Source organism: Simochromis diagramma, unplaced genomic scaffold (assembly GCF_900408965.1).
Source record: "Simochromis diagramma unplaced genomic scaffold, fSimDia1.1 OVJJ01000150.1, whole genome shotgun sequence".
In the NCBI taxonomy this organism is placed as follows: domain Eukaryota; kingdom Metazoa; phylum Chordata; class Actinopteri; order Cichliformes; family Cichlidae; genus Simochromis; species Simochromis diagramma.
The window spans coordinates 164,538-182,394 of record NW_024387083.1 but is presented as its reverse complement, the minus strand read 5'-3'; the positions used below and the strand labels follow the sequence as shown (position 1 = coordinate 182,394).

General features: G+C 43.3%; 2 protein-coding genes across 3 annotated transcripts; one reads left to right on the top strand and one right to left on the bottom strand.

The window, feature by feature from the left end:
• The first annotated feature begins 1,759 nt into the window (after window positions 1-1,759).
• On the top strand, window positions 1,760-10,254 carry sox10 (SRY-box transcription factor 10). 2 transcript variants are annotated; one of them, XM_040045853.1, is made up of 4 exons: window positions 1,887-1,998; window positions 4,023-4,848; window positions 7,063-7,223; window positions 7,463-10,254. In XM_040045853.1, the coding sequence occupies exons 2-4, from the start codon at window positions 4,412-4,414 to the stop codon at window positions 8,257-8,259; spliced, it is 1,395 nt and encodes a 464-aa protein (XP_039901787.1). In that variant the 5' UTR covers window positions 1,887-1,998; window positions 4,023-4,411; the 3' UTR covers window positions 8,260-10,254. The 2 variants fall into 2 exon arrangements, with proteins under 2 accessions (XP_039901789.1, XP_039901787.1); XM_040045855.1 differs by lacking the exon at window positions 4,023-4,848 and having other exon boundaries at window positions 1,760-1,998.
• Window positions 10,255-13,319: 3,065 nt separating this feature from the next.
• Window positions 13,320-17,167, bottom strand: polr2f (RNA polymerase II, I and III subunit F). The gene is made up of 5 exons (XM_040045864.1): window positions 17,026-17,167; window positions 16,763-16,832; window positions 16,499-16,629; window positions 14,039-14,110; window positions 13,320-13,921 (listed from the first exon to the last, which is right to left on the bottom strand). The coding sequence occupies exons 1-5, from the start codon at window positions 17,043-17,045 to the stop codon at window positions 13,831-13,833; spliced, it is 384 nt and encodes a 127-aa protein (XP_039901798.1). The 5' UTR covers window positions 17,046-17,167; the 3' UTR covers window positions 13,320-13,830.
• Window positions 17,168-17,857: the final 690 nt, after the last annotated feature.

Here is a 17,857-nt window from a genome sequence, read left to right as displayed (position 1 = left end):
ATGACGCAAATTTCAGAAACCAGCGCATTTCCACAACCATCTCTCTTCCAGAAATTACATAAATTGACGTTTATGGTCTCACACAGAAGTATTTAGCTCTTGTAGAGAAAGGGGCTATATTTTGGGGCTCTTCGCCCCCATTAGCATCATTTCACAAACACAAGCCAAAGCACTCACGTCAACCCGAGGCCGGGCCGCAAATCCTCAGCTGCACAAGAGGGGAGGCGGGGAATCCCGGAGTGTCTCTCTCCGCAGGTCCTCGATTTACAGCTTCAGGAGCCGGGAAGTCCCAGCACAGCTCCCCGGGTTGTGTCCTCGGCGCTCCTGGAGCATTTTTTCCCTTATATGCCACAGACTGAGACTCGGACAAAGAGTGGCGGTAGATGGGGGAGACACAAGCGTTTTCCACAATTTTCTTTTCTTTTTTTTATAGACACAGAACTGCTTTTTGTCCCACAGTTCTTTTTTTAATTTAAGGGAGAAGAGGGTGCTCGTTTTGATCACATGATTACAATTCACCTGAGATAGAAAAAAGAAGAAGAAGAAGAAGAAGAAGAAAACAAAGGGAGCAAAGAAAGGAGGGGAACCGGGGGAATGAAAGAGGCAACACAGAGATTCACTCGTGGTTAGGATTCCCTTATCACAGTCAGCATTCATGGATAATGAAAAAAAGTGGTGATTTTTGGACTGGGGGCCGGTGTGTCGCATGGCGGGGATACAAGGGGTCATTGTTGCGAGGAACAGCGCTGGTGGTTGTATCCGTGCGGCCAGTTACGTCCCCTCGCCGTCTCTCCTTTCTGCTTACCAGCACTGTTTGGTTTGAAACGCGCGCTCTCTCTCAGTTAGAGGCGCTGATGCAATTATGAAATCCACACGAGATGCAGCACAAACTGCACGAGCTCTGAAATTGGCGCTAACACCTGTGACTCAATCTGGCTAAAATTAAACACGTTAAGCGGTTTGGATCGTTTTATACTAGGCCAAAAAGATGCCCATTTTATATCCGTTTCATAAGACATGCCTGATTGTGTTGTGGGTTAATTTAATTTAAACGTAAGCTCCCTAACACCATGCGTTGAAGTAAAAGTCAGAGAATATTGCTATATTTCTTTCTTTCTAAACCAAGTGCGCAACTGGTGCGTAAAACCTGCCATTTCCAAACTTATTTGAGGCCTGCATCGCAGAGCGCGTTTAAGTACCGGGTCTCTTTCTGCTCACAAGGCCAAGACTGACGCCCATTTCTTCTCTTAGTAAATAATCAGGACTCGGATCTGTCAGTGCTGTCTGTGAGCATGTTCTGAAATGAAAAACCCCTTCTCCATAGCCACTATGTTATATACAGGAGGAAATTTTCTCTCACTCTTTTTCCCCGAAAAAAGCAATGTACAGGATTGAGGCTTCAATGTGAAGTGTAGATGTTTCAGACAGTAAATTAAAGATTCTTTTTTAGATAATAATAATGATAATAATAATAATAATAATAATAATAATAATAATAAAGCTGGTTTCCCTGCCAAAATTAATACCCAAACACAGATAGCCCAATTTCACCTTTATCGTCTTATCATTATTGATGTGATGAAACTATGCATCTCCCAAAGTAAAATAATTAGAAATGGGTGCTCATGTACCCAATTACTCTGTTTAACGTAATAAAAAATACAAATGGTGCGATGGGTCTGGATAGATAGACAGATAGAGGGAGAGGATGTTAAGGAGCTAGAGAGAGAGAGAGTCCCCGGCCAATCAGAGAGCTCAGAGTCTGCGCCCGTATATGTGCTCTGGTCCTTTAAGATCTCTCCTCCGCATCTTTTTCATTTTTTTCTCTCGGGCGCGTACAAGGAGCTCTTTAAGCCCTGGTACAGACACACAGAGCAAGCATTCATACTCGGGCGGCGCGAGCGAGGGGGCTGGGGAGCGAGCGTCACTTTGGAAACTCGGACGGGAACTCACGGATTCTCGTGCTAAACCGACGACCTCCTTTTCCTCATTACTGAAGTAAGGCGCTTAGCATTTCCAACTCTTTCCTCTCTACAGCTGCTGCTGCTCTCACTCTACCGTTTGATTATTTCTTCTCGTCAGAGTCCGAAACTCAGACTTATAATGCACTCTTACCTTTCATAAACATGGATCATTGTTTAGCTATTTATGGTGTGTTTTTTTTGTTTTTTGTTTTTTGTTTTAGCCACCACAATGATTCTGTTAAACCATGTGAGAATAGTCCTGCTGCCAAAAGTTAACGATGTTGTAGGGCTACAGTAATATCACCTCTCCTCTTTTCAACAAGTGCTGCGAAGTTTTCCAGCCGATTTGTGTTGTGGTTAAAGTTTCATGTGCCGATCATCATAATTTATTTGGTCTTCAAGTGTTTTCCCCCTTTATTTTCTTCAGGATTTCATCATTAATTAAAGAAAAGTGCACAACAAGCGCAACAAAGGAGACTCCCAGAACTAAAGGCCATTTATGACTCTACACTTTTACACACGTATTAAAAAGTCCGATTATCCCCCATATTTAATTGGGTTATATTTCGGTATCTGGCAGACATTTAATCTTTAGATTATGAACAACAGAACCTTTTTTTCAAAACCAAATGAAAGCCAGATTTCTGGCAAGTCGGGTGTTGAGTGTTAGTTCAGTGGGTAGCCCACAGTAAATATCCTCAGTAATGAGGATATTTACTGTGGACACGCGTTATCTAAAGGGTGGGTCGAACGCAGTTAAGCTGTTATCAAATAAATTCAGCGATATCTGTTGTTCTGCTGCACATCGGTAGATGGGCCCAGTTGATTTTTTTATTGGCTTTTCCACTGATTTGATCTTGGTTTGATCTGCTAAAGAGAAAACATACTTAACCAATTGCTCGGTGGCGAAAGCAAATGATCCCCGCTCGGTCAGGTGACGCTGAAAAGGCACCGATGGTGTTTTCGTTGTTTCGTAAGAATGAAACAAGCAGCATGTACTACAAACACAAGAGACGCGCGCGTAAATGCGCTTTCCTCAACAGTTTACGCACACAGACCTTTAGAGATGTGATGACAGCCCGCGAAGTGTCCTTGCAGACCAGGTGGCAACCGAGCATCAAAATACGCTTCGGACAGATGGGGAAGCTGCACCAGCCGCTCTGTTGGAAACGAATACAATTCCTAACATCCAATTAGATGTTAGGCTAATTAAAAGCTGGTGTTGGAAACATGTATTTAGAGTCACAGCGCTCACAAATGTAATTTGAACTCCTGTGCCGTTTGTTAAATTATAGATTTGGTTAATTAATTATAATTGCGCACAGCAAACGAACCGCCAGGAAATGCAGAACATTGATTCGGACATGTAGTGTGCTGCATGATTACGAAAAACTGTAAACGTATCAAAAAAGAAATATGAGGGAAGCAGGGCGTTGAGAGGCCAACCTTTAAAAAAAAACAAAAAACGACCAGAGCGATTTTCTAAATAGAAAACAAATAATCGGACTGCGTGTTGCTCTTTTCCATGAAGTTTAGGACGCAAACTTCCAGACAGGCCGTTAATTTAATGGACAAAACGAGGACAACTTTAAACCTGCCCCTGTTTAACAAGCTGTCTAATTTATAGGAGTGCCCATACACACACACAAGGGGGGTTATGTTTCCAGCGGCATGATGTGTTTATTCAAGAACCACGCGGTATAAATCCGACTTTTGTGCTGCTGTGGTCTCCTATCATTCCAACACATTTTCTCCGGGGACCTTGCAATAACTGCAAAACAGTAGCTTGTTTTGGGAGCCGAGGCCCGGACCTGCAGGGGGGATGTGCGCTATAGAGGGCCACAAATATACACATATAGGCATGGTTTCACATATCGGGATATCGTGTTGAGTATTTATGTGGGGTTAATGCTTTCAGATCCAGGACTTTTAGCATCTTAATGCTGGATTCGAAAAGAACAGAAAGTTTTGCTAAATCGTGGCCAACCGTACCCAAATCCGCTGTCGCTCTACCTCTGATTTATTAAGCTGATGCTCCTCATCCCTCTGCTGTTTCAGGTCCTCGCTGTTGGATCTCGATCGCGGGATAAACGGAGGAGAGAAGGAAGGTGTAGTCAGGAGGGAAGTAAGAGCGGGTGAGTTTGGCGGAGAGAGTTGCGCAATAGCAGGTAAACTGGGGTCCAAGGTGCGCATCGAGCCGCCTATGATACCAACAACACGGATGGAAAGAACTTTAATGTGGAATCCTCACAGAGTTTTGCAACGGAGGCTGAGAGTAGAGACAGACTGGCAGTTTATATTATAACTTAGATGAGGCCAGAGAGACAGCCGACCCTCCGTGCGTAAACTGCAGAGCTACACAGAAACAAGAACCAGACAGGTAGAGCTGAGCATTTAAGAACAGCTTTTTACATCCTCTGCGCGCCTGGAGGCTTGTGTGAAGGACGATGTCCAGAGAGGAGCAGAGCTTTTCAGAGGTTGAGCTCAGCCCAGGGATGTCTGACGACAGCCGCTCCCTGTCACCGGGTCATTCCTCCGGGGCCGCTGGTGCTGGGGACTCGCCTCTCCACGGGCAGCAGCATCAGCCGCAGCTGGTCGGGCTGGACGACGCGTCGGCGGGTTGCTCCTCCGTCAAATCCGACGACGAGGATGACCGCTTCCCCGCGGGAATCCGCGACGCTGTGAGCCAGGTGCTCAAGTGCTACGACTGGACCCTCGTGCCCATGCCCGTTCGCGTAAGCAGCGGAAGCAAGAACAAACAGCACGTGAAGAGGCCAATGAACGCCTTCATGGTGTGGGCGCAGGCGGCGCGGAGGAAACTGGCCGACCAACACCCCCACCTGCACAACGCGGAGCTCAGCAAGACCCTGGGGAAGCTCTGGAGGTGAGCAGGCCGGTTGCTTATAGTCCGTCTTAAGGCCCACTTTAAAATCCCGAAAACGTCTGGCTCTCACACACAATAAATTGAATAATAATTTTAGGTGAATTCTCGTTCCACCAAACAAGAAAGAGACGATTAAGCTTTGACAGATTAAAATGTCCCGAATAAACAATCACGTGAACACCACCGCTCAAGGGTCACAGCTTAAGTAGCTACTCCAGGAATAATTGAATCAGACACTGAAGACTTTTTTTTTTTTTTTTTAATCAAAAATGAACACACACGCGCGCGCGCACACACACGTTAGTTATAGTTACAGGGGCATCATCTCAATAAACTGAAACATATCAGCTCAAACACATCAAACACACGTTTCTATTTCAGCTTCTGCAGGCTCACAGAGAGACCACTGTATATTCACCACTTTGACTCGTGTGATTTAGTGCACACCCTCCACTTAATGTTCTTAAAGTCGAATGCAATGAAAACCAACACAGTTATAACGTGTTTGAAAAAAACGCCTCGCTCTGTTTTACACGTGATATTATCTGTGATATGTTTCCTGGAAAAAAAAAGAAGTATTTTTAGACTATTAAGAGGCAGCTCAGTCTTCTTTCCGCTTTAGGCCACAGTTCACCAGTTGAGCAGCTCTTGTTTTTTGGTGCAGTGAGTGTGCCCTGGTCACATGTTTCTGAATCCTGGCTAATTCAATTCACTGTTTTAATTCCTGGGAAACATTAGCTGGAAGGAGTTCCCCCCTGGCAAAGTTCATTTAAAGTACATTAAAAGTTTAAGAAGAAGAATGATCTAGCCTTTTTTTAATAGTTAATAAACTTACAGTTCCCTAATATTCTGAGTCTTTCATTTCTTCATTTGCTTACAGAAAACCTGCACTTCTTTCATTTCAACCTTCTGTCAGGCAGGCACTGGAGAGTCTTTCCTTCTTGGTTGCTGACTTCTTCAGATCGCTCATTATTTCTTACCAAGAAGGACAGAAAAGGTTAAATGCATTACCTTGCAGGGATCATATTAATTTGATAAAGACTTGACCTTGGGCTCAGTCAGTAGTAGTTAATTGACCCACAAACACGATGAACAGGGAGGCTGAGGAGGGTCAGGGTTTTCTCATGCCACTCCTGTCAGGGGTGTAATAGTAGGAGCTCAGTCCCATGTTGCAGACAGGATGCAACTTTGGGCTGTGTTATTTCATTAGAGTTTGGCAGTCAGAAGCCGCTGGCAGGAGTGACATTAGATGCAGCTGTGGAGATGTAGCAAATGAAACTATTGCTGCTAACAAAGGAAAATATGTCATCCTGGCAGGGTTGACAGAAATATTAGCAAATCAGAAGGATTAGCAAAAAATTTAAACACATTTTAACTTGAAGATAGGGGACAGACAACATGCCCCCCCCCCCCCCCCCCCCCTCCAAAAAAAAAAGCAAACCAAAAAACACAAACAAACAAAAAAGTATTGTTAATGTTTTTATAAGACAGAAAGTGGTAACATTATTGGGTGTTAAAGAGTATTCCAGAGGAGTAAAGAGAGGCATTTGAAATCACTTCTTCCTACTCTGGGATCAAATTCATTCCTTTAACTCTTAATCAACCTTAAATCAGTTCACAGTGAAACATGAACTGGTTTAAGGTTCAGAAATCCAGATTTATCTCGTTATGAAATTGAAATGGAAAATGGAAAACAAAAAAAAAAAAGAAAGAAAGAAAAAAAGCCCCGAAACTCTTCAGCATCTGAAATCCTACACCAAGGAAGAATTGGAAAACATTTAGGTTCCAAAACTGGAACAATCAGTCTCCTCGGTTTCTAATTTTTACAAAGTGTTGGTCAGAGATGAGGTGTGTTCTCTGAGGTGCTCGGTCATCCAGCTTCATGGGAGTGTGAAGTGCTTAAATCAAAGATGAGGTGACAAAGCAAACCAGTAAATTATTTCTGTTGCTGGCTCATTCAAAATGAGCGTATTCTTCAAAATCCAAATATTTTATCCTTTCAGCATTTATCATACTGTCTTTCTACACATTTCAAATAAATCTAAGGTTTTAATCATTTGCAAATCACTGCCAGTCATAAAGGTTTATTCTTTTTTTATTCTATGGTCTTTTTTGCACCATCCTGTAGAATATGTACTGTATTCAACAGGAAAAAAAGTGACTATGGATCTTCGTAACTTAAACGATCAAATTTACCATTTTTCCCCCCCTGAGGCTTCTCAATGAGAGTGACAAGCGACCTTTCATTGAGGAGGCAGAGAGGCTGAGGAAGCAGCACAAAAAGGACTACCCTGACTACAAGTATCAGCCGCGACGCCGCAAGAACGGGAAGATTGGTTCTGGGTCAGGAAGCGAGGCTGAAGGCCATTTGGAGGGTGAGGTCATCTATAGCCAGTACCACTACAAAGGCACCCACCTGAAAGTGGCCTACAGTGGGGGAGCCGGGTCCCCTCTGGCAGATGGGCATCACCCTTATGCTGTAGGTGGGCTGCCGGCTCCCGCCCGCTACTCCACTGTTAAGCCTGAGTCCACTGAACATGATGACACACGCTTAGGTAATTGTCTGTGAATCTGCAGGGCAAACGAGCTGTAACTGCTTTCTCTTTTGCCACAGGTCAGAGCCACAGTCCTCCAACACCTCCCACTACTCCCAAGACCGAGCCTCAGTCTGCAAAGGCAGGAGATGGTAAGAGGGAGGGAGCTGGGAACGGGACTTCTCGTGGTACAATGGGAGCGGAAGGAAGCTCAGGTGCTGCGGGGTCTGGGAAACCTCATATCGACTTTGGTAACGTGGACATTGGTGAGATGAGTCATGAGGTAATGGCTAATATGGAGCCGTTTGATGTCAATGAGTTTGATCAGTACCTTCCCCCTAATGGGCACCCAGGGGTTGGGCCGAGTGCGGGGGCTGCAGGAACCACAACAGCTACTCCGGCCTCTCCGTACACCTATGGGATCTCCTCAGCTCTGGCAGCGGCCAGTGGACACTCAGCAGCCTGGCTCTCCAAGCAGCAGCAGCAGCCGCCACAGCAACACCATGGCTCCCCTCTGAGCTCAGATCCCTCCAAAGCCCAGATTAAGAGTGAGGCCGGAGGTGCTGCGGGTCACTTTGTGGAAGCAGCTTCAGCAGGTTCCCACGTCACCTACACCCCCCTCAGCCTTCCTCACTACAGCTCTGCCTTCCCCTCGTTGGCCTCAAGAGCTCAGTTTGCAGAATACGCCGACCACCAGGGCTCGGGGTCATACTACGCCCATTCGAGCCAGGCTCCGGGGTTGTACTCCGCCTTTTCTTACATGGGGCCTTCCCAGAGGCCTTTGTACACTGCCATCACTGACTCAGCCAGCGTATCGCAGTCGCACAGCCCCACACACTGGGAACAGCCTGTCTACACAACGCTGTCGCGGCCATGACAGATAACGAGACCAGAGCGTGCCGGTGCAGGTTCAGCCCCAACGTCAGACCAGAGGAGCAGAGGCAGCAGCAGCAGCAAGAGTCGCGCTGGTGGTGTCAGAGTCGAACGAGATCTGGTCTGGGGGGAGTGGGCAGGCACTGGGGGATGCGTCTGGGGAGGCAGAAGGGGGGAAACACCGTTCTGCTCTTGCCCAGATGAAAACATGCTGTCACAGCCTGAGGATGAGCTTGGAGCGTGGTGCTTTTGAGGAGCGGTCGATCATTTGCGGCACTCGGTGGAGGAGTCAGAGTGCAATACATCGATAATGCAAATAAGTAAAATAAAATAAAAATCACCCACCCAACGCCACCAGCAGCACCACAGCAAAGCCTTTGGCACTTCTGGCTGTGTTCATGGGTGGTATGAGATCACGTACTTGTCAGCGTGTATCACAGCAGTCCACAACGCCACGGGCAAACGGAGGGGTCAGAGGTGACAGGGACACAGCGAGAAAAAAGCAAGACTTCGATCTGTGAGCGCGACAAAGGAGACAAATTCATTTTACCCGAGATGTTTGTTTTAACGCCAGGAGAACGGAGTGCCAAACTATTTGCCGGCCTTTCACTTCTCAGGCTTGACTGACCTTTTGTCAAACAAACGTTAGCCTTGTATTCCTTTCGAAAGTCAACACAACAAATACGCACGACATACTGTCCTCTCAGAGCCACAGTCGTCCCTTTTTGAATTCAATTTGTTTATGCTGTGTTCACTTAAAATGCCTTTGTACACTCGACAAATGGGCACGGAGGGGAAAAAATGCCATAAATCCATGCTGTGCTTTTGTTAACTGAAGTGTATATTTAGCTTATTGGGTGTACTTGAAGTTGCAAATGTACTTATGTCGATACACACAAACATGACCAAAGTTTTGAGACCAAAACCTGTACTTTTTATAAAGAAGAAACTTTTCTTTTAAAAGAAAGTTTCTCCCAACATAACATTCAAAGCTACCTTACATTTTGTGGCCAATTAGTGTTTTGTTTTTTGTTGTTTTTCTTAGCTTTGACTCAATTCAAAATGCAATCGTGTCAAAAACTTCCTTTAAGTTTGTAGCACAAAGGCACTGACTCACGATGAAAGGCAGTTCTATTCATCTGCTGATAATCCATTTTCACTCAGTGTTTCATGACAAAATCCTTAACAGAAACATACTTGTTGTTTTAACAACGTGCTGTGTTTACTGTACTGTTTAAAATGACTTTTTGCCATTGTTATCCACTGAAAGTCTACAGCACTGCCTTTGTCTGTTGTTGTTTTTTTTGGTTGAGTGTGAGACAAAATGATCTTTTGATTATAGTTTAAAAAGTTACATTGTAAATAATGCCAACACTGAGAAACAATTTCCAGGCACTGAATGTTTTAACGCAGCCTGATGTCAAATAGAAAACGTGCCTTGTCCTTATTATGACTTACTACTAACAGCTTTTGTATCAGTACTTACCTTTTGATGATTACTTACCATCTTTATTTACACGTTATACCTGTTATTTCTCTTCCCTACATCCCGCATTCTTCTTCACTGCTTCTCAAATATATCTGCATTTTAAATATCTTAACCTATATCTGCAAAAGAGCTAAACTGAATTTCTTTGTTTTATACATAATGTATATCGGTACTGCACACATGTGGACCATATGCATGCACCACAGCTCAGGCAGAGCTCAAAGTAAGTTTTACTTTAACCAATTACCTCCAGCATAAGAGTTAAGCTTACATTCTCATTGCGACTATATATGTGTGTGTGAGCTATGGGTAATGTTTTTAATTCCACATTTATTTATGATTTGGTTTCACGTTTACGTGCACATCCTTTCTCTCAATTTCTCATTTGAGCATTTCACATTTCTCGTGTAACTGCGTCTGAATAACAGCAGGTGTGAAAGCCTGAACACGATGATGATGACTTTGTATTCTCACGTGAAATAAAGCTTTGTTATTTCTGCTTGAATACAAGTTTGCCTCTTGAAAAGTCATAAATACTACAAATGATGAAAAAAGGTTCCTTTCGGTTGTGAAGACCACAAAAACTCTTCTCTTCTGGCTACAAACTGCAGTGGAAAAACAAACAAACAAAAGCTCACGTCTTTGGGGCATCTAATGACTCAGCCCATGCTGCTCACATTCCCAACATAATCTCTTCAGCTACTGGATAATTCACTTTGGCTGGCTGATGCTCAATCTGGCCACTGGTAGAGGTAAGCTGGACACGGCTGATGGTGATGTGCATGTGGAGGGCGATGAATGAGACTGTGATGCAGCTACCGTCCTTTACATAAACTTAAAGTAATGCAGCCTCGAGGGGCAGGGTTGGTTATGCATGCATATTTCAGGTTCCTTATATTGTGTGTGTATGTGTGTGCGTGTTGTGGGTTAAGCCTGACTCTTAATTCCCTCTTTTTAATCGGCTGTGTGATACTTTGCAAAGACAAAGAGGGCCATTGAAAGGGATCTAGGGGGAGGAGGGAAACATGGGCAATGAGGGAGCGTACCCATAACTGCCTGGCCTGCCGCTTCAGCAGGATACAAAGGGACTCCTACACTCCATGCAGAGACCCAGCAACCCTCGCTACCCTCTAAGCGTCCCCAACACTCACCCCATCCTAGTACAAAAAAAAAAAAAAAAAATCAGATAGAAGCTGAAATGGGATTCAAATAATGAAAAGGAGAAGATATAGACAGAGTTATGGGATTTTGTGTCAAATGAATGTCAAAGCAGGTGTCAGACAGGTGACTGTTGAGATACTGCTCAAAAGGCTTCATTTGATTCTCGCAGGCAATGAAACGTTAGCTGAGCACATTCTGTTCAGAATCTCCTTCGCCTGAGATGTGAAAGGAGGTGGCACGCTCCGCTCTGATGATCCATGAAAAAATAGAACAAAAGCTCTGTGCTGATACGACCAAACTGACAAACGCAAATGAAGAATCAGAGGAGAAACTCCAGAGTGCAGTAATAGATCAGCCTGTGATAATCCAATCTACTGATCAAGTATAAAACAAATCTATTATAGAGAATCAAATGAAAGTTTGGGAGGGTGCAACAGGTGAAAGAAAGAGAGATGAGACTCAGTTGTGTTGCAGCTATGAGATGACCACTGCTGATCAAAGGAAATAAAATGCAGTTCAATTTGTTAGTACAGGGTTGGACCTTCCTGAGATGTTCCTCTGAGATTCTGGTCCATGTTGACATGACAGCATCACACAGCTGCGGCAGATGTGTCAGCTGCACATCCATAATGTGAATCTCCTGTTTCACCACATCCAAACGAAGCTATACTGGATGGTGATCTGTTGACTGAGGAGGCCATTTAAGTGCACATTTAACATGAAATTTCCCACTCGTGGGACTAATAAAGGTATCTTATAAACTCAGAAACCATCAAGATGATTTGAGCTTTTTGACATGGTATTATCCTGTCATGATAACATGTCCAATCCCTTTATCTCCATCCACAAAGGAAAGGAAATGTTCAGCAACACTACTCGGGTAGGCTTTGCTCAGTGCTCAAAGGGGCCTAAAAGCTGCAAAGAAAATAACCACCATGCGATTACATCACCTTTTTTAAATGTTCTTTTTATATTTTTTTTATTATATCAAATTCTGATCATCCAGTCAGAATATCACAGCAGAAATCAGGAAACACTTTTTTATGAGCTGTGCAAATTGTAGCCTCAGTTTTCTTTTCTAAGTTGAGACTAGTGGCACAGGTGTGGTCTTCTGGTGTGCATTCAGACTTTAGTTGGTTAAGTGTTTTTTTAGCTTTTGCCACATTCCTCTCAGCTTGCAGAAGTCTGGCCATTCTCCTCTGTATCCCCTAGAGATGGGTGCGTGGGAAAATCCCAGCAGATCAACAGTTTCTGAAATACTCAGACCAGCCTGTCTGACGCCAACAACCACGCCTCATTCAAAGTCACTTACATCACCTTTCGTCCTCATTCTGAAGCTCAGTTTGAACTCCAGCAGGTCATCTTCACCACGTCTGCATGCCTGAATGCAATGAGTTGCTGCCATGTGATTGGCTGATTCAATATTTGTGATAATGAGCAGGTGAACAAGTGTACCTAATACAGTGGCCAGTCAGCGTATATCTAGGAAAGCAATAAGAGAAGTCACGTTGTAAAGGACTGAAAAACAAATCAGACAAATGACAAACAAATCAAGTAGGAGGTGGAAGTTCCTGATCCAGCGAAGGTCTCGGGAGATTGTAGTCATTCCCTCTGCTGGAGGCGACCTGATATTGGCCTCCCTGTGTTGGTGCTGGTGAGCATCACATGAGCCACCCTCTCCAGCCCATGAAAGAAGCGCAGCATCACCCCGAGGCGCCGTCTCCTCCAATCAAAAGACTCATAGATTAAAGCAGTTTTTCACACATTTTACACATAATTACTAATGCCAGCGCCAACTGGCTCCTGCCTGCTGATGCTCAGAGGTCACAGTGACCGACACGTCTTTTCTTTAAGTCGACTACAGAAGAAAAAAGACGAGTTTCTTCATCAGTTTTGTTACCAGCTGCATTTTTTTTCCCTTTCAAATCAGTTCTGTCTTTACATACATGTCACGGAGCTCCCACAAACACACACACAAGCAACATATAATCCGCTCGCCTATTTACTAGAGTATCATCACACACTGTCTCCTACAAGAAATCCTTTAATCTGCTTTCTCACAAACTTTCTGTCTTCCCGCATTCACTCGCCGTCTCTCTGCCCAGGCAACAACCCATTTCTCCTAAAACAATACACTGACTGTTTGGCTGCTTTGTGTTTATGGAGTGGGGCGGGGGAGCCACACACACCATGCATCATGACTGTGACAATACTTCTCCGTGTAAACATCAACATCCACTGTCGGAAGTGAGGATTCTTACTGTTATCTATCGATCTACTACAGTAATGTGTGCATTTAGTGCTTGTTGCAGTAGGATTCCTAAGTCTTTATGACTTATGAACCCAGAGAGTGTAACTTCACCCTCATTGTAAACCTCTGTTTACATTTCATAGTGTAAGTAACATAAATCAAACTCTTTATACAAAAATCTTTATTTATAACAATAAAACTGTAATTTCACTACAATCACCTCTTTTCAAAAACACAAATACTTAATAATACAGGATTCCTTTATAAAACTTAAGTGTTTGACTGAGATATATCTCCCCCTTGTGGCTCTTAGAAGCATTGCAGCTGCTAAAACAATTGAGTTCAGTGGGTACCAGATAAAAGAAAGAAGAAAAAAATGAGCTGGGTTGTGATGAACACTAAACAAATAGTTAGAGGGGAGAACAATAAGTAAGTTCACAGGATTATGAACTATAAACAGCATACTAATTTGTTTTGCATTATTTTGAGTCTTTAAGTAGTCTTATGCAGTACACCTCATGTTTACAGTCACTGGAGAATTACAGCGACTGGATCTGGGAGTGGGCGTGAAGGAGACTCCTCCACTGGGTTTTGTGTAGCTGTAAAACCAGTTAGGGTGGTGGCTGTGAAGCAGCTTAGGCTGATCTGTCAGCGTAGACTGCTTCATAAGTAGTTTAATCAGTTATGATGAGCTCGTCGCAACCCCAGTCCTCGTAACTCCCATCGGGAAGGTACCTGCGGATGATGATGGGGATCTTTCTGCTCCTGTCGGTGAGGACAAAAAGACAGAGATACTGTTACAGTCACCTGCTCTTTAAATAATGTCACTCACACATGAAAAAGAGAAATGACAAAAAGTCATCAAAGAAAATTATGGCTTACTTTAGTTCTTTCATAGCTATCTGCAGCGGGTCTGTTTCTCCCTCCAGCTCCACCATAACTGGAGCACACATCCTGTTGGAGACAAGTCAGCAGGTAAACCACATCAGTACAGTGTTAGAGCCTTTTTTCAATGCTCAGTCTACAAACACCATGTCTTCTTCTTTTAGGTAATTGAGGGTTAGTATTTAAGGAAGTCTGGATTAATCACTGACAGGTGGAAGTGCCTTAAGAGGAAGCAAGTCATTTTTGATTGTGCTTTACTTTGTGCCGCAGAGTTTCCTTTCTCTTTTTTAAAAATTGAAATGGTTTGTAGAAGGTAAATGAGAGGCATATACTACAAATGAAGTTCAACATAGCTAGGTTTCCCTGCACTATCTGGCTTGACAAAACCTAAAACCCCAGTCAAAGATGACAGGTGTCATCACAGAACTGTTTTTGTTAACTCAGGCTCTTTGTGTGCTCACATATAAGAAAGGGGGCGTCTGACACGATGTTTGACTCTCCTTTAGCGCAGAATGGGTCGAGTGAGCATTAGAGACATTTTTAAGTTCTACAGGTAGCATTTACAAAACATCTCACTTCAGCAGAGAATCTATATCACATTTACAGGCAACTGGAAATAAAAATAAAAAAAATCAGTAAAAATGTGGCACTTCTGAATGATTTTAAACTAAAACTTTAACCACAACATGTTGCTGACCAGGCTGTGTATTTAGCAGAAGTTACTGTGGTGATCTGGCCAGGTCAAAGGAAAGCCATCTTTGTGACACTGAAAACGCTGGCTTTAGCCTCGTCTTACCTTGCTAACCCATTAATCTCACTAAGGTTAAGATCAGAAGGTGCTCACGTGAATCCAACTATCATCTGTAACACATGAACTCTAATCACAGGTAAACTGATATTTCTGGTGCTAATTAACTTTATATTAATATGACATTAAATGCACCAGCTTCACTCAATTATTCATGGTCCTTACCTTTGCTCCTACAAAAGACAAAGTAACACAATGTACTATACCAGAAAGTCAGATGCACTCAAATACTGCAGTACTCTTTTACATTACTTTTCAGCATAGTTCTATATTCAATGACAAAACTTGACAAAAGGACCAAAGAAGTGTGGACGAATATTTTCAACATCTCACTCTCACCGACTGTGGTGCCTTACGACCCACTCTGATAGTTATGAAATGCTTTGCTCTCATAAACACAAAAGTGGAAACCTGGATGACTGAGAACCTTCACAGACAAAAGTGGAAACTCCTATGTCAGGTTTTCAGGAATATCGGCAGACTGGTGTGGGAAACATAAACCATCTACACTGCAGACTTCTCCCACAATTCCACCCAGTGCTTCCTGCAGAAGTTCTCTGATGACTCTGCAATAGTCGGCCTCATCACTGATGGGGACGACAAGGAGTACAGAGGTCTGACCCAAGACTTTGTGGACTGGTGCCAGCTGAACTACCTCCAGATCAACGCCAGTAAAACCAAGGAACTGGTGGTAGACTTCCGCAGGCACAAGCATTCTCCACTGCAACCACTGAACATCCAAGGTATGGACATTGAGGCTGTGGACAGCTACAGGTACCTTGGTGTTCATCTGAACAATAGACTGGACTGGACTCATAACTCAGACGCCCTCTACAGGAAAGGGCAGAGCAGGCTGTACCTGCTACGGAGACTCAGGTCGTTTGGAGTGGAGGGCCCACTCCTGAAGACCTTCTATGACTCTGTTGTGGCTTCTGCTATCTTTTATGGTGTGGTCTGCTGGGGCGGCAGCATCTCTGCTGGGGACAGGAAGAGACTGAACAGGGTGATCCGAAGGGCCAGCTCTGTTCTAGGATGCCCTCTGGACCCAGTGGAGGTGGTGAGTGACAGGAGAACGGCGGCTAAGCTGTCATCCCTGATGGACAACATCTCCCACCCCATGCAGCAGACTGTGACAGCACTGAGCAGCTCCTTCAGTGGGAGACTGCGGCACCCACGGTGTGGGACGGAGAGATTTCGCAGGTCTTTCCTCCCCACTGCTGTCAGACTCCATAATAAAGACTAACTGATCAAGCACACACATCCATACATATGCAATAATACTAAGTGCAATAATCCTTTCTGTCATCGTTGTATTTTTACTCAGTTGTATATAGTATATAGTATTTGTATTTGTATTCTATTTTTATCTTATTGTATATTTATTTTATTTTATTCTACTGTATATAGTATTTTATTTTATTCTATTCTGTACAGTTGTGTACTGTATTTATTCTTATTGTATTCTAATTTTGCCTCATAACTTTTGCACTGTCCACTCCTGCTGTGACAAAACAAATTTCCCACGTGTGGGACTAATAAAGGTTATCTTATAACCTCTGTATCAGTTGGACGTGGAACGTCAACACCTCCAGCATGATTAACCTTAAACCTAACCGTGAAGCCGTAAATGACAATGAAGAAACACTCACGCTATCTGGAGGGCTCGTGTCCCCAGCACTCTGGCCCTCTCGTATTTGGTCATGTACGGAGTTGTGATCCTCTTCTGGTTTGCCTGCTGGCCCTCTCCCGCGGGCAGGATCTGCACGTTCTCCTGGTCATCCTATTCACCAGAAAACAACCGACAATAAACATGATACAAAGGCAGCGATCAGTAGTGCTAAAATAAAACTGACGACAAACAACAAAAGCAAAGCAGTGTCTGTGCTGTCCAGTTAAGAGAGTCATCAACTTACGTCTTCCGCGTTTTCGAGATCATCTAATCCCTCATCCTCCTCGGCATCATCAAAATCTCCATCATCGAAGCTGCAAATTTGACACAAAGTTTTGTTTTTAAAGACAATAAATAGATTCTAAAGACAGCAAATTGTCAATAAGTTTATACAGAGCACTTAGCAGTGTGGCTAACCGCGTTAGCTACAATGCTAGTTCGCGCCGAGTTATACTAAAGAAACAAGCATTTTAATATGAATTTCATCAAAGTGTCATCATTACTTACTTATCTTCGTTGTCGGACATGTTTTAACCTAAAGTTTACGTACAATATTACTCAAACAGTAGAAGAAAGTCAACACACTTTGTTGTTAACACGGACCCACATGAACGCTACGAAGCTTAAACTTCCGGTGGTTTGGTGCGCTGGAAAATATTCCGGATGAAAAACAGGAAAAGGAACTTTCTTTCCACTTGTACTCCAGTACAATTACATTTATTTATTGTTTTTAAATCCCAAAAAACAAACAACAAAAAAAGTTGATTGTTGTAATTAAAATAAATAAATAAAATTCGCCATTTGTCGTACGAGCGGTATTTCTGTCTTTTTCTCTCTTTATTTTTTGCAGTCCTGTCAATGAGCCTGCAGCTTTTTATGACCCCTAATTTTACTGCGAAACAAAATACAACAGTATTAATACAGGAAAACATTCTTTTTGTTTGAAACTATGAGAAACAGATAATTTTCTTTGTTAACATAAATGCAGCTGCTGTCGTTCAGCACCACTGAACGACACAGGAAATCTTTCCTACCTGTGGCCATCTCCCTGTACAACGCATCCACTTAACACACTGGTTACTGCTACAACTACACGTTTCTTTTCCAGCTATTTATTTATGAGTGACTTATGTATATATATGTATATATTGTACTATTCTAAGTTAGCATATTGTCTGTCTTGTCTTAATGTTGGTTTATAATGGAGCACTGTAACAAAAAATAATTTCCCCCAGGGATCAATAAAGTATTCTGATTCTGATTAAATGCAATTTAACCTGGGTTTCGTTTAGACTTGACAGCCAACACGTTTTTCTCCCTTTTTCATTAATGTTCAGAC

Bases quoted from the DNA above. Each gene is read 5' to 3' on its own strand.
- sox10 (XM_040045853.1), top strand. From the start codon at position 4,412: ATGTCCAGAGAGGAGCAGAGCTTTTCAGAGGTTGAGCTCAGCCCAGGG. The intron at 4,849-7,062 runs GTGAGCAGGCCG...TCCCCCCCTGAG, and splicing joins ACCCTGGGGAAGCTCTGGAG to GCTTCTCAATGAGAGTGACA. The intron at 7,224-7,462 runs GTGAGGTCATCT...CTTTTGCCACAG, and splicing joins GGCTGAAGGCCATTTGGAGG to GTCAGAGCCACAGTCCTCCA.
- polr2f (XM_040045864.1), bottom strand. From the start codon at position 17,045: ATGTCCGACAACGAAGATAA. The intron at 16,630-16,762 runs GTAAGTTGATGA...TCTGGTGAATAG, and splicing joins ATCTCGAAAACGCGGAAGAC to GATGACCAGGAGAACGTGCA. The intron at 14,111-16,498 runs GTGAGTGTTTCT...TGTCTCCAACAG, and splicing joins ACACGAGCCCTCCAGATAGC to GATGTGTGCTCCAGTTATGG.